This window comes from Hemitrygon akajei, chromosome 31, assembly GCF_048418815.1.
Source record: "Hemitrygon akajei chromosome 31, sHemAka1.3, whole genome shotgun sequence".
NCBI lineage: Eukaryota > Metazoa > Chordata > Chondrichthyes > Myliobatiformes > Dasyatidae > Hemitrygon > Hemitrygon akajei.
Genome location: NC_133154.1, coordinates 35,635,405 through 35,650,729, shown reverse-complemented (window position 1 = coordinate 35,650,729; position 15,325 = coordinate 35,635,405). Strand labels below are relative to the sequence as shown.

Below are 15,325 nucleotides of genomic sequence, written 5' to 3'. Positions count from 1 at the left end.
CTCACCATAGGCTCGTAGTGGGTTAGCTATTACTGTGAAGTCAACCTAGCAGCAATCTAACCCTACAATGAATAATAATGAGAAGGTCATTTCCAATAAATAAACATGTCCAGGGTAAATATCGTTTGGGTAAACACAACACATAGAAGTTTGGATGTTTCTTTAAGGGAAAGCAGTACTGTTACATGTATCACACACAAAATGCTGGAGGAACTCAGCAGACCAGGCACCCTCCATGGAAAAAAGTACAGTCGTCGTTTCGGGCTGAAACCCTTCGGCAGGACTGGAGGAAAAAAACTGATGAGTAAATTTAAAAGGTGGGGGAGGGCAGAAAGAAAGACAAGGTGATAGGTAGGTGAAACCGGGAGGGGGAGGGATGAAGTAAAGAACTGGGAAGTTGGTTGGTGAAAGAGATACAGGGCTAGAGAAGGGGAAGTCTGATATAAAAGGCCAGAATAGCCTCCCTCTGGTGCTCTTCTCCCCTTCTTTTTTCCATGGCCTTCTGTCCACTTCTATGACTCCCGCTTCTCCACCCTGTTACTTGTAAAAATGCCATCCCCTTCTCTCAATTCCTCCATCTCCGCCACATCTGCTCTCAGAATGAGGCTTTTCATTCCAGGACGAAGGAGGTGTCTTCCTTTTTTAAAGAAAGGAAGAAAGGAACCATCAACTCTGCCCTCAGACGCATCTCTCTCATTTCATGCACGTCTGCTCTCACCCCATCCTCCCACCACCCAACTCGGGATAGGGTTCCTCTTGTCACCTACCAACCAACCAGCCTCTGGGTCCAACGTATAATTCTCCGTAACTTCCACCACCTCCAACGGGATCCCACCATCAAGCACTTCTTTCACTCTCCCCTTTCTGCTTTCCGCAGGGATTGCTCCTTACACGACTCCCTGATCCATTCATTCCTCCCATCCTTTCCCACCGATCTCCCTCCTGGCACTTATCCTTGTAAATAGAACAAGTGCTACACCTGCCCTTACACTTCCTCCCTCACCACCATTCAGGGCCCCAGACAGTCCTTCCAGGTGAGGCAACACTTCACCTGTGAGTCGGCTGCTGTGGTATACTGCGTCCGGTGCTCCCGGTGTGGCCTTTTATACATTGGTGAGACCCGACACAGACTGGGAGACCGTTTCGCTGAACACCTACGCTCGGTCCGCCAGAGAAAGCAGGATCTCCCAGTGGCCACACATATTAATTCCACGTCCCATTCCCATTCTGATATATCTATCCTTGGCCTCCTCTACTGTTGAGATGAAGCCACACTCAGGTTGGAGGAACAACACCTTATATTCCGTCTGGGTAGCCTCCAACCTGATGGCACAAGCAAGGATTTCTCTAATTTCCGTTGCCCTTCCTCCCCTTCTTACCCCATCCATTTATTAGTTTATTTTTTTTTTCTTTTTCCTTTTTTTCCTCTCTTTCCCTCTCACAATAACTCCTTGCCTGTTCTCCATCTTCCTCTGGTGTTCTCCTCCCCCTTTCTTTCTTCCAAGGCCTTCCGTTCTATGATCCTCTCCTTCTCCAGCTCTGTATCCCTTTTGCCAATCAACTTCCCAGCTCTTGGCTTCATCTGTCCCCCTCCTGTCTTCTCCTATCATTTTGGATCTCCCCCTCCCCATTCTCTTACTATCTCTTTTTTCCCTTAGTCCTGATGAAGGGTCTCGACCCGAAATGTTGACTGTATTCTTCCTATAGATGCTGCCTGGCCTGCTGCATTCTACCAGCATTTTGTGTGTGTTGCTTGAATTTCCAGCATGTTTGCAAAATTGTAGGCTCTTTGCATTATTTTGTTCGTTAATAGTTTAAAATATTTTGTCAAAACAATTCTGATCTAATTCTGGTGTAATTTAAACTATTGCTTCCTGGCAAACAGTAAATTTGCATGGGTGTGTCAGTATATATTTATTAGTCTATAACGTGCATGTAATCGTTGGAGCTCATTGGAGAGTAATCAATCCAGTTTGCTTCACTTTGTTTACTCATGGTACTGAAACAATTTTGCCTGAAAACCCAGTCCAAAAGAAGCATAAATAAATATCCACGCCACAGCCAAGGAAAAAGGCATCAAACTTCCTCAAATGCCACGCGCTAACTAGCTAACAAAAAATTATCAGAACATGCTCTGTGATATCTCCATGAGGATTTTCCGACAGTGGTATCTGTCCTTCCAGATGCGTCTGTGAGCATTCCACCAGGTTCTTCTGCAACCTTTTCCTTTCTCCTTCTTCGGCCCCTCGCCACCTCCAGAAAATGGCTCCCTGTTCTATTTCCCCGCACTCTCTCTAGAATGTTCCCAAGACAAATCCTATTGGCTAATTCTCAACTGAATTTTTATTTTAACCTGCAAAATGAAATACCCAATTAAAGGAACACATTGCATGTTGAGAAAGTATGATACCCAACAACATTACTATATTAATAAAGCATAGTCTTAAACCAGGGCATTACATTAATGCCCAGCAGAGTCTTGCAATGGTTAAAAAAAAGTTTTAAAAAGCCAATTAACAGCTTTGATTGGTTCCTGAGGAGCTGCCCACCATCTTCCTGCAGAGTTGTGGGCACGGCTCAGACCGTCGATTCCCTTCTACGGAGTCCGTCCACACATCTCACTCACTCACCCAATATAATCAAGGACCTCACCTACCCAAGTCACTCTCCCTTCTTCCCCTTCCATCAAGGCAGAGGACATACAAGCTCCAGAACATTCACCACCAGACTGGAGGGCCGCCTCTGTCCTGCTGTTACCAGACTCTTGGTCAGACACTTAACTCAAGATGGCTTGCCTGCCTGCCTGCACTAATAATACTTTATTCTGCATTCTGCTATTGTTTTCTTTTGCATTACCTCGGTGTACTGATGCAATAAAATGATCTGTATGGATGACTGTGCAAGCTTTACACTGTCTCTCGGTACATATGGCGTTAATAAACCAGCTTCCAATTCTGCATTTTTATAGGTTTTCCCTCCACTTTGACCTGCAGCCACCCAGAACTTTGCTGCAGGGGGCTGCATTGGCCTCCAAGGCTCGTTCTGCACCAACAGGCCTCCCTCGCCAGCCAGCTTCTGCAGGGCTCAACCTGGCAAAACACAGACCATTCTGACAGGAAAACCAAGGGCTCTTTACTTGAAGAAATTTGGAGAATAAACGTGTTCAATTTGACTCGATTGTGTTTTGATTCCTCGCCGTTTTTTTTGTTCGAACCAAAGCTACCGCCTACCCGTGTAATCTTTTGGTCTGTACCTTTAAGACTCACTTTTTGCGCCTATTGTCATTAATTTGGGTTGTTGGACTTTCGGCGCCGCTGGGCTCCACCGTCGCGCCCGCGAACAGCTCCCCGCCGGCCCACCTCCCGCCCAAACCCAATCAGCCAATCAGCGGCGGGGTAGGACCTTAGCCAATGGCGATTGGTTAGCTCTACAGAAACGGGCGGAGCTGCGCCGAATTCCTGACGTTTCATTGGGTAAGAAGAACATTGCTCAAAGGCAAACCTTATCAGACTGGATAGATGAAATGTCGATTGATAATGGATTTTTTTTCCTTTTAATTTAAATTTTTTGATTAGGTTCCTTAACTGTGCTTATAAACGTAATCTTTCTTTTGTTTGCAAAGTCTATTTCATTTAAAGAACTACAAGTGCCAGAAGGCAACGCGATTAATATGCAAGCGTAGTAACTCATTTCCATGTCAACGTGGCGATTCCTAGCCATTCGGAAACCACTTAGTGAACGCTAAAGATATCGACCAATCGTAGAGACTGTGACATATTTGGGAGCCCAAATACCTAAAGTAACGTAACCGTTAATTGGCTTATTTTTGCAAACTCTCTTCTATTCGCTGTACAAGTTTATTCAGGAGCGGTGTGTGATAATTCCAACATCTTATCACAATTATTGATAAAACTGGTAAGATTATTTGTTTCTTTCAATTAGACAACGGGAGCTTTTAACGTATTAGAAAGGTTTTGGGTTTATTTTCCTCCAGAATTTTGATGAAGGTTCTGAAGCTTGCAATATCATTTTTATTTACAGTATTAGTTTAATTCGTATTATGCTTTTTTATCGATTATGTGAAATTCATTCATTTTCTGAGAGATATCGGGTTTTGATTTTTGTTGCAACTTATAAAGTTCCTGCACAATTCAGTGATCTTTAAACTTGTAGGATGTGTATTGATAGTGTTGGTTTGGTTAAAATTCAAATTAGAGTTTTGGGAGGACGCAGAATTCTTTTCAAAACTTTTCAAAGAGTTGTGTGGTAACGAATTAACTGATTTGTGGTGTTAAAATCGAACTGAGAATTTGCAAAACCCTCCCAAGTTTGTAAAGGCTTCGTTTTTACATACCCCGAGCGTTTGCTCGGAGTAGGTACAGATTTAAAATAACAGATTCTATTATAAAGCCAATGACTTCAGAGATGATTAACCGGTTCTCATGAACAGTTATCTTAAACTGGCAACAATTTTCCCTTATTAATCTTCATAGCCACGTTTTCAAATCCGAGTGGGTTTTAATGACTTTTTAAACGGTCAACCTATTTGATAAATTTAGCAACATTAATGTAGCGTTAATTGCAAATTCACGTTACCTGTCTTTAGATTTACGTCTCTGTGGACGAGAGGAGAGAGGATCCATTGATTATTCTTGTGGGAAGGGCAATTTTAAATTTTGGAACCGGATTTCTTCTCATTGAATTACCTATTCCGTATTGTTTTGCGTTAACAATACAATGCAAAATTACTACATATTACAAAAAAGAAAAGCTTTGGTGGCATAATTTCTGCTGTGTGGACAAGTGAAAGATTATTAATTCCTTGATATACCTGGTGTGGATTTGGCATATTGACCTAGTGGCATTTAAATCTTTAATCCGGGGAGGGGGAGATAAATCTGAACAAATAGCGATAAAATGAGAGAGATTTGATCGTCCCTTCTGCAATACAATTTGCAATAAAAGCTTTGATTTATTTGTTAAAAGAGCCAAGTATAGGAGAGAGAAGTATATTATATGCATTGAAAGTTGTTGCCTGAAATGTCTAGAACTTTTAACGGTAAGTAGCTGTAGTGAATCTCGGGTTACATATAGTGACGTAATGTCACTTTTATCGTAAATTTACTTTGATTTTGAGTAGAAGCCTCACGGGTGCGTTATCAATAAAGTTATTGACATTGGCAAAAATGAATTTGTAGATGATGTGGACTGTGATCGAGTGTTGCTTCCCGCAGTGATAATGAGGTCCGTGTGTCTGCTGGCCATGTGTGCAGTCGTGGCACTGTGCAAGCCCACGTCGGAGAAGAAGGACCGGGTGCACCACTCCAAGGACCTGGACGGACGGGAGCACCAAGATGACAAAGGATACCAGTTCGACCACGAGGCCTTCCTGGGCAAAGAGGGTGCAAAGACCTTCGACCAGCTGACTCCGGAGGAGAGCAAAGAGAGGCTGGGGTAGGCGATCCGACCCGTCCTGGGGCGACCCCTGAACTTCCTTCCCCCTTCCATTACAGTCCTGGGGCGACCCCTGCTCCGCCTCTTCCCCTCCTCCCCCCGTTACGGTTCTCGGGTGACCTCTGAACTGCCCCTCCCCCCACTGTTATAGTCCTGGGACGACCCTTCCTTCCCCCTCCCATTACACCATGGCGACCCCTACACCATCTCCCTCCCCCCACTGTTACAGTCCTGGGGTGACCCCTGAGCCGCTAGCCCCCACCCCCCACCCCCGCCGTTACGGTCCTGGGTAGTCCTACCGCTGATGTACAAACCCGTAACACACCCTGCTACACCAACCCCCCCCCCCCCCACAACTCTCTAAAGACAGATTGGCTTGATGTACATGGGAACTCATGGTGAGATGCATTGTTGGTGTCAGCGACCAACACAAACCGAAGTGGTGCCAGGATTCCAGCATCAACATCCCTGCCCGCAGCTCCCTAACCGGTCCGTCCGTCTTTCGGAATGTGGGAGGATTCTGGTGCTCCGGGAGGAAACCCACACAGTCACAGGGAAACCGTTACAACAACACCCACAAAACGCTGGAGGGACTCAGCAGGCCAGGCAGCATCTGTGGAGGAAGAACTTCCGCCCGAAACACCGACTGTTCACTCTTTTCCACAGATGCTGCCTGGCCTCCAGCAATAGTTGCTTTTGGATTTCCAGCATCTGCAGGTTTTCTCCGGCCTGTGAAAGTCCCGGCAGCCAGTGACGGGAGCTAAAGCTGATCACTGATTGCTGGCAGAGGAAACGGTTTTGCTAACCGCAGTGCCAGTGTGCCGTCTGAAACACCCCGTCTCTCTCAGTTCCCCAGCTCCCTGCCCTGCATCACCGGAGATCAGCGATGAAGCAGTGTCCATAAGGAGCTTGTGTGTTCACCCCGATGCTCCACTTTGCTCCCAAAGGTGCGGGTCAGGGTTTGTGAGATGTGTTACCCCAGGACTGTAACACTTGCAGGCTGCCCCCAACTCATCCTCAGACAAGTTTCAATCCACGATTGGCAAATAATGCTCATCTTTCATCTTTTCTCTGACCTTGCCAGCTTGCATTCCCACCAGCTCGTTACTCTAGCTCTTTACTAAGCAATAAATAGTTGCGGATAACATATATTTGTTTTATGAGAATATAATTACAACTAATAGTCATGGTCTTGATGAGCTGCATGATTTCAGTGACTTTTGGCATTCTTCAACCCTGTCACTCCTGTACCAAGTGTCACTCTATGTTCACACAAGCAACCTTGTGCATTTATATTTATTGTGCCTGTGTTGCATCAGTTCTGGAGTAACGATTATTCCGTTCTCCACTGCACTTTTGAAATGGCACTAAACAATCTTGAGCAATCTTCAATTAACCGGTGCACCTTCAACTTGCTGACAGGTTGCTTCCCGGTGCAATTTCCCACATTGGGAATTGCGAGCTTTGTTTCCTGCAGTTGGCGTCTTCCTGGAGACTTTGTATTAATTCCAAATGTTCCCTGGGTGCTTGGGCTAAGTCAGCAGGATCTGGTTAGTGTGGCCCTCTCCTCACTTTCCATTGTTCTGTGAGCGGAACTGTTACTTCCTGTCCTTTCCTTCCCTGAGCTGAGTTAGCAGTGAGACTGCCCTCCCCCACCCCCAAACAAACCAGAGGAACAAGAGACTCTGCCCCCCACCCCACCCCACCCCCCCCGGGCTGTAATACGCACCGCGGCGGAGATGCGAGTGTCATAGGCACTGCCGGCATTTATTATTAATGATTCTGGGAATGAAAGGGTTAAGGTATGAGGAGCACACACCAGCTAGTGGAGGCCAGGCAGCATCTACAGGGGGTGAGAACAGTCGACGTCTCGGCCCGAAACATTCTTTCCGTAGTTCCGCCAGCATTTTGTGTGCATTGCTCGGATTTCCAGAGGTTGCAAGTTTTTTGTGAAGGTACGAGGAGCATTGGGTCGGTACTCACTGGAGTTTAGAAGAATGGGTGGAACCTATCAAATATTGAAAGGCTAAGGCAGAGTGGATGTTTCTTATTGTGGGTGAGTCTAGGACCAGAACACAAGAATGCCCCTTTGGAACTGAAATGAGGAGGAATTTCTTTAGCCAGATGGTGAATCTGTGGAATTCATTGCTTCAGACGGCTGGGCAGACCAAGTCATTGGGTATATTTAAAGCCGAGCTTGATAGGCTTTTGATTAGTAAGGCTGACAAAAGTTATGGGAGAAGGTGGGAGACTGGGGTTGAGAGGCATAATAAATCAGGGATAGGGAGCAGATTCAATGGGCCAAATGGCCTGTTCTGCTCCTTTGTCTTATTACTTATCTTCAATACCCCGAAAGTAGCAGTGAGCTGTCCCCGGAGGTGACGAGGCGTCGGGGACGATCTCTCCCCGGGGGTGCCGAGGCGTCGGGGACGATCTCTCCCCGGGGGTGCCGAGGCGTCGGGGGGGGGAACTCTCCCCGGGGGTGCCGAGGCGTCGGGGACGATCTCTCCCCGGGGGTGCCGAGGCGTCGGGGGGTATCTCTCCCCGGGGGTGCCGAGGCGTCGGGGGGGTATCTCTCCCCGGGGGTGCCGAGGCGTCGGGGGACGATCTCTCCCCGGGGGTGCCGAGGCGTCGGGGGGTATCTCTCCCCGGGGGTGCCGAGGCATCGGGGGGTATCTCTCCCCGGGGGTGCCGGGGCGTCGGGGGGTATCTCTCCCCGGGGGTGCCGAGGCGTCGGGGGGTATCTCTCCTCGGGGGTGCCGGGGCGACGGGGGACGATCTCTCCCCGGGGGTGCCGAGGCGTCAGGGACGATCTCTCCCCGGGGGTGTCGAGGCGTCGGGGACGATCTCTCCCCGGGGGTGCCGAGGCGTCGGGGGGTATCTCTCCCCGGGGGTGCCGAGGCGTCGGGGGGTATCTCTCCCCGGGGGTGCCGGGGCGTCGGGGGGGGATCTCTCCCCGGGGGTGCCGAGGCATCGGGGGGTATCTCTCCCCGGGGGTGCCGAGGCGTCTGGGGACGATCTCTCCCCGGGGGTGCCGAGGCGTTGGGGGGGGGTATCTCTCCCCGGGGGTGCCGGGGCGTTGGGGGGGTATCTCTCCCCGGGGGTGCCGAGGCGTTGGGGGGGGTATCTCTCCCCGGGGGTGCCGGGGCGTCGGGGACGATCTCTCCCCGGGGGTGCCGGGGCGTCGGGGGGGTATCTCTCCCCGGGGGTGCCGGGGCGTCGGGGACGATCTCTCCCCGGGGGTGCCGAGGCGTCGGGGGGGTATCTCTCCCCGGGGGTGCCGGGGCGTCGGGGGGGGATCTCTCCCCGGGGGTGCCGGGGCGTCGGGGGGTATCTCTCCCCGGGGGTGCCGAGGCGTCGGGGACGATCTCTCCCCGGGGGTGCCGGGGCGTCGGGGGGTATCTCTCCCCGGGGGTGCCAGGGCGTCGGGGGGTATCTCTCCCCGGGGGTGCCGAGGCATCGGGGGGTATCTCTCCCCGGGGGGTGCCGGGGCGTCGGGGGGTATCTCTCCCCGGGGGTGCCGGGGCGTCGGGGGGTATCTCTCCCCGGGGGTGCCGAGGCGTCGGGGACGATCTATCCCCGGGGGTGCCGGGGCGTCGGGGGGTATCTCTCCCCGGGGGTGCCGGGGCGTCGGGGGGTATCTCTCCCCGGGGGTGCCGCGGCGTCGGAGACGATCTCTCCCCGGGGGTGCCGAGGCGTCGGAGACGATCTCTCCCCGGGGGTGCCGGGGCGTCGGGGACGATCTCTCCCCGGGGGGTGCCGGGGCGTCGGGGGGTATCTCTCCCCGGGGGTGCCGAGGCGTCGGGGACGATCTCTCCCCGGGGGTGCCGGGGCGTCGGGGGGTATCTCTCCCCGGGGGGTGCCGGGGCGTCGGGGGACGATCTCTCCCCGGGGGTGCCGGGGCGTCGGGGACGATCTCTCCCCGGGGGTGCCGAGGCGTCGGGGACGATCTCTCCCCGGGGGTGCCGGGGCGTCGGGGGACGATCTCTCCCCGGGGGTGACGGGGCGTCGGGGGGTATCTCTCCCCGGGGGGTGCCGGGGCGTCGGGGGGTCTCTCTCCCCGGGGATGCCGAGGCATCTGGGACGATCTCTCCCCGGGGGTGCCGAGGCGTCGGGGGGTATCTCTCCCCGGGGGGTGCCGAGGCGTCGGGGGGGGGTATCTCTCCCCGGGGGTGCCGAGGCGTCGGGGGGGGATCTCTCCCCGGGGGTGCCGAGGCGTCGGAGACGATCTCTCCCCGGGGGGTGCCGGGGCGTCGGGGACGATCTCTCCCCGGGGGGTGCCGAGGCGTCGGGGGGGGATCTCTCCCCGGGGGTGCCGAGGCGTCGGGGGGTATCTCTCCCTGGGGGTGCCGAGGCGTCGGGGGGTATCTCTCCCCGGGGGTGCCGAGGCGTCGGAGACGATCTCTCCCCGGGGGTGCCGGGGCGTCGGAGACGATCTCTCCCCGGGGGTGCCGGGGCGTCGGAGACGATCTCTCCCCGGGGGTGCCGGGGCGTCGGGGGGACGATCTCTCCCCGGGGGTGCCGGGGCGTCGGGGGGGACGATCTCTCCCCGGGGGTGCCGGGGCGTCGGAGACGATCTCTCCCCGGGGGTGCCGGGGCGTCGGGGGGGGGGATCTCTCCCCGGGGGTGCCGGGGCGTCGGAGACGATCTCTCACCGGGGGTGCCGGGGCGTCGGGGGGGGGGGATCTGTCCCCGGGGGTGCCGGGGCGTCGGGGGGTATCTCTCCCCGGGGGTGCCGGGGCGTCGGGGACGATCTCTCCCCGGGGGTGCCGGGGCGTCGGGGGGGGATCTCTCCCCGGGGGTGCCGGGGCATCAGTGACGATCTCACTGGCCCTGAGATTCGGCCTCTCACCTACAGCACATCGTTGACTGTGCTGGCTGACAACACAAATGGTGGATTTCGACGGACTCGTGACCAAGTTGAATGTGAATCACTTGTGCTGTCAATAGAGGTTTGGGCAAAGTAGAGCAGAGTGACCTGATAGAGGTGGGAGGGGTATGGTCAGAATTTAATGAGATAGGAGGAGTATGGTCAGAATTTAATCAGATGGGAGGAGTATGGTCAGAATTTAATCAGATGAGATGGGTATTGTCAAAATTTAATCAGATGGGAGGGGTATGGTCAGAATTTAATGAGATAGGAGGAGTATGGTCAGAATTTAATCAGATGAGATGGGTATTGTCAAAATTTAATCAGATGGGAGGGGTATAGTCAGAATTTAATCAGATGAGATGGGTATTGTCAAAATTTAATCAGATGGGAGGGGTATGGTCAGAATTTAATCAGATGGGAGGGGTATGGTGAGCATTTAATCAGATGAGATGGGTATGGTCAGAATTTAATCAGATGGGAGGGGTATGGTCAGAGTTTAATCAGATGGGAGGGGTATGGTCAGAATTTAATCAGATGGGACGGGTATGGTCAGAATTTAATCAGATGGGACGGGTATGGTCAGAATTTAATCAGATGGGACGGGTATGGTCAGAATTTAATCAGATGAGATGGGTATGGTCAGAATTTAATCAGATGGGAGGGGTATGGTCAGAATTTAATCAGATGGGACGGGTATGGTCAGAATTTAATCAGATGGGAGGGGTATGGTCAGAATTTAGTGGGGTATGGTCGGCATTCACTGGGTGGGAGGGGTGTGGTCTGTATGCTGGTCAATGGTTCCAAACTTGATCCCAATCAGATGGGCTGAAGAGCCTGATTCTGTCTATGACTTTGGGGTAAGGTTATTTTTACGGAGTGGTGGGTCCCTGGGGTGGAGACAGAGGCGTTTAAGGGCTTCTTAATTCATGTAGGTCTGTGAATGTGCAGAGAATGGAGGGATATGGACATTGTGAGGAGATTGGTTTAGTTCGGAATGTAATCAGCTTGACACGGCGTGTGCTGACGTGTCTGTTCCATCCTGCGTTGTTCTGTGTTCTACACACCGGGGCAATTTACACCGGCCAGAGTTCTGTGTTCTACACACCGAGGCAATTTACACTGGCCAGTGTTCTGTGTTCTACACACAGGGAGCAATTTACACTGGCCAGTGTTCTGTATTCTACACACAGGGAGCAATTTACACTGGCCAGTGTTCTGTGTTCTACACACAGGGGCAATTTACACTGGCCAGTGTTCTGTGTTCTACACACCGGGGCAATTTACACTGGCCAGTGTTCTGTGTTCTACACACCGGAGCAATTTACACCGGCCAGTGTTCTGTGTTCTACACACCAGGGGCAATTTACACCGGCCAGTGTTCTGTGTTCTACACACCGGGGCAATTTACACCGGCCAGTGTTCTGTGTTCTACATACCGGGGCAATTTACACCGGCCAGTGTTCTGTGTTCTACACACCGGGGCAATTTACACCAGCCAGTGTTCTGTGTTCTACACACCGGGGCAATTTACAGTGGCCAGTGTTCTGTGTTCTACACACTGGGGCAATTTACACCAGCCAGTGTTCTGTGTTCTACATACCGGGGCAATTTACACCGGCCAGTGTTCTGTGTTCTACACACTGGGGCAATTTACACCGGCCAGTGTTCTGTGTTCTACATACCGGGGCAATGTACACTGGCCAACGCATGTCCTTGGGACGTGGGTGGAAACTGGAGCATCCATGGTTTAAAACCCGTGAGCTGACAGGTCCCACACCACCGGGTTCAGGAACAGTTATTGCCCTCAATAACTCACCGGGTCCCACACCACCGGGTTCAGGAACAGTTATTGCCCTCAATAACTCACTGGGTCCCACACCACCGGGTTCAGGAACAGTTATTGCCCTCCAACCATCAGACTGCTGATAACTCACCTCAACTCCGAACTGATTCCACAACCGGCACACTCTCTTTACCACCCGTGTTCTCAGCGTTATTCTATATCTGCACGTTGGTTGTCAGTCCCTGAGTGCAGTTTTTCATTGGTTCTGCCATACTTCTCTATACTGTGAATGCCTGCAAGGAAAGGCAGGATGGGGGACAAATGTACCTTGATAGGAGCAGAATTAGGCCATTCGGCCCTTCGACTCTGCTTCACCATTCCATCATGGCCGATTTCAAAGTGAAATTTATTATCAGAGTTCATACGTACAACCCTGAGATTCTTTCTCTGCCGGCATACTTAGCAAATCTGTAGAACAGTGACCGTAAGCAGGATCTGTAAACTGTGAACAAACTGCGTAAATGCCGATATAAATAAATAGCAATGAATAACGAGCGTGAAATTTAAACAGTCTTTAAATGAGTGTCGCTATCTCCTTTTGTTCAAGAGCCTGATGGCTGAGGGGTAGTAACTGTTCCTGAACCTGGTGGTGCGAGTCCTGAGGCTCTTGTATCTTCTTCCTGATGCCAACAGCAAGAAGAGAGCGTGGCCTGGCTGCTGCATTTCTACGGCAACTTTTCATGTGGAAGTGCTCAGTGGTTGGGAGGGTTTTACCCGTGATGTACTGGGATGAATCCACTGGAGGATTTTCCACTCCAAGGCGTCGGCGTTCCCATCCAAGGTCGTAATGCGGCCAGTCAGCACACTTTCCACCACACGTCTCTAGAAGTTTATCAAAGTTTTTGATGACGTACCGAATCTCCACAGACTCCTGAGGGAAGTGGAGGTACTGTTGTGTTTTCTTCACAATTATATTTATATGATGGGTCCAGGACAGGTCCTCTGAGACAGTGACACTGTCGTGGTCACTTGAAATGACCAGGAGACGCAGACAATTCTTCGAGAAGTTTAAACTTTTATTTGCAAACAAAGACTGAGGCAATCAGTGAACTTGTCACCGAAAGCCCCCCGAGCTCCGGTGTACAGCATTCTTTATAGTAATTTCTTATCTTGATTACATTTCGGTTTTATTAGCATACCCAATCAATTTTTAGTTGCATATCATCTATACATTAACTAATCAATCGCTCTTGCCTAGCTCTCGGTGCGCCACCAGTATTTCTTTCCAGTTCACATATTGGGCCTCATTCCTGGCCAAGGTTGTTTCTCAGTCAGCGTCCTTAACCTCCCTCACATTACATTTTCTGCTCGTACCATCCTGTCCGCCACTGTTACCTCTTAATAAACAAAGGCTGAGTATAATACATGGAGTACATTTCAGCTAATTAGTGCTGCTAGCTAAACGGGTGTTCTTTAACTGCCACAGTATGTAGCAAAGAGAATACAAGGTATCTAGTAAAACAATACATAGCAAAATGTGTCTAGTAAAATAATACATAGTAATATTCAGTACATAGGAGTGATTACATAGTGTAGTAAATAGCTAGTACATAGTGGTTATATTTCAAGTATATATAGTGATTATGTCAGGTATATTTCTCATTAACACTCAGGAATTTAAAGTTACTGACCCTCTCCACCTCTGATCCTCCAGTGATTACTGGCTCAAGGACCTCTGGTTTCCCTCTCCTGAAGTCAACAATCAGTGCCTTGGTCTTACGGACACTGAGTGAGAGGTTGTTGTTATGACACCACTCAGCCAAGTTTTCAATCTCCTTCCTGTGTGTTCATTCATTGCCCCCTATGATCGATTATCCCTCTCAGCCCCATTCTCCTGCCTTCTCCCCACAACCCTTGATGCCCTGACTAATCAAACCCAATGACTTGGCCTCCACAGCCAAATATGGCAATGAATTCCACAGATTCACCCCCCACCCCCGGCCGGCCGGCCGGCTTTATCCTAGTCCGTTCATTTACGACATAACAGTAAGTTCTACTTGACGAGACGGTGCTGACAGCTGATAACACGGAGAAATGGGAGTCAGGGCAGCGTGTAGCAGTTAGCATAAAGCTCACGATTTTATCGCCAGCTGTAGGACCCGGGCTCCGGCCCCTGCTGTCCGTAAGAACACTGGACGTTCTCTTCACTGTTTTCTGGGTTTCCTCCCACATTCCAGAAGATGCCCGGGCTGGGGTTAGCAAGTTGAGGGCATGCTACGGTGGCAGTACTTGTGGGCTGCCCCCAGCGTCTACTCAGACTGCGGTTGCCGACGCAACCGACACATCTTACTGTACGTTTCGATGTCCGTGTGACAGGTAAAGCTACCACCGGGAAGTAGGGAGTGAGGGGAAAGATCGGCCGCCTTACTGAATGATAGAGTGGGGAACGTGCAGACTCCACACAGACGGTATTGCGGGTGAGAACTGAGCCTGGGTCTCTGATGCTGCGAGGCATTGATGGTCACGTACAACCCGGAGGGTCAGTTTCTTGCGGGCGTACACAGTAAATACCAAGGAACAAAATCAAATCAATGAACGACTGCACCCAAAAGGACAGTGTGCAAAAGACAGCCATCCGTGCGAGCACAAAAAGAAATAATAACAATAACAATATCAGGAACGCGAGGTGAAGAGTCCTTGAAAGTGAGACCGTGTTGGAGTGAGTGAAGGTTGTCTGTCCTCTGTTCCCTCTCCCTGATCCTGCAGGAAGATCGTGGACCGGATTGACCAGGACCAGGATGGACTGATCACTGCCGAGGAGCTGATGGTGTGGATCAAACGGGCACAAAACCGCTACATCGATGAGAACGTCAATAGACACTGGAGGGACTACGACCTCAACCAGGATAACAAGGTCTCGTGGGACGAGTACAAGAACACTACCTACGGATACTACATCGGCGGTAAGAATGTCCCCCCCCCCCCCCCCCGTGCCTCGCTCCACAGCGTCACCACTTTGCTCTCACTGCTGTGACACCAACACACACAATGCTGGAAGAACTCAGCAAGTCAGGCAGCGTCTGTGGAGAAGCATAAGCAGTCGGCGTTTGATCATGAATGGTCTCTGGCTGAAGCGTCGACTGTTCATTGCTCTCCATTGCTGCTGCCTGAGGACCAGAGGCTGCTCCCCTGTCGGGCTGAGGTCCCTCCTGCCT

General features: G+C 51.5%; 2 protein-coding genes across 3 annotated transcripts in view; one reads left to right on the top strand and one right to left on the bottom strand.

Annotated features, from left to right (window-relative positions):
• The window catches only part of LOC140719075 (F-box only protein 47-like), a 65,776-nt gene extending 62,416 nt beyond the window's left edge, over nucleotides 1–3,360 (bottom strand). The window contains exon 1 of the mRNA XM_073033450.1: nucleotides 3,267–3,360. The gene's annotated coding sequence lies outside the window, so the exon portion shown is untranslated. The remainder of the gene's footprint in view (nucleotides 1–3,266) is intronic.
• A 427-nt stretch (nucleotides 3,361–3,787) lies between these two features.
• The window catches only part of rcn3 (reticulocalbin 3, EF-hand calcium binding domain), a 28,598-nt gene continuing 17,060 nt past the window's right edge, over nucleotides 3,788–15,325 (top strand). The window contains exons 1-3 of one of the 2 annotated variants that reach the window (XM_073033583.1): nucleotides 3,788–3,915; nucleotides 5,235–5,454; nucleotides 14,877–15,073. In XM_073033583.1, coding sequence (XP_072889684.1) covers nucleotides 5,240–5,454; nucleotides 14,877–15,073 — 412 coding nt within the window. In that variant the 5' untranslated portion in view covers nucleotides 3,788–3,915; nucleotides 5,235–5,239. Of the gene's footprint in view, nucleotides 3,916–5,217; nucleotides 5,455–14,876; nucleotides 15,074–15,325 lie in introns of those variants that run through there. The other variant, XM_073033584.1, reaches the window with a different exon arrangement.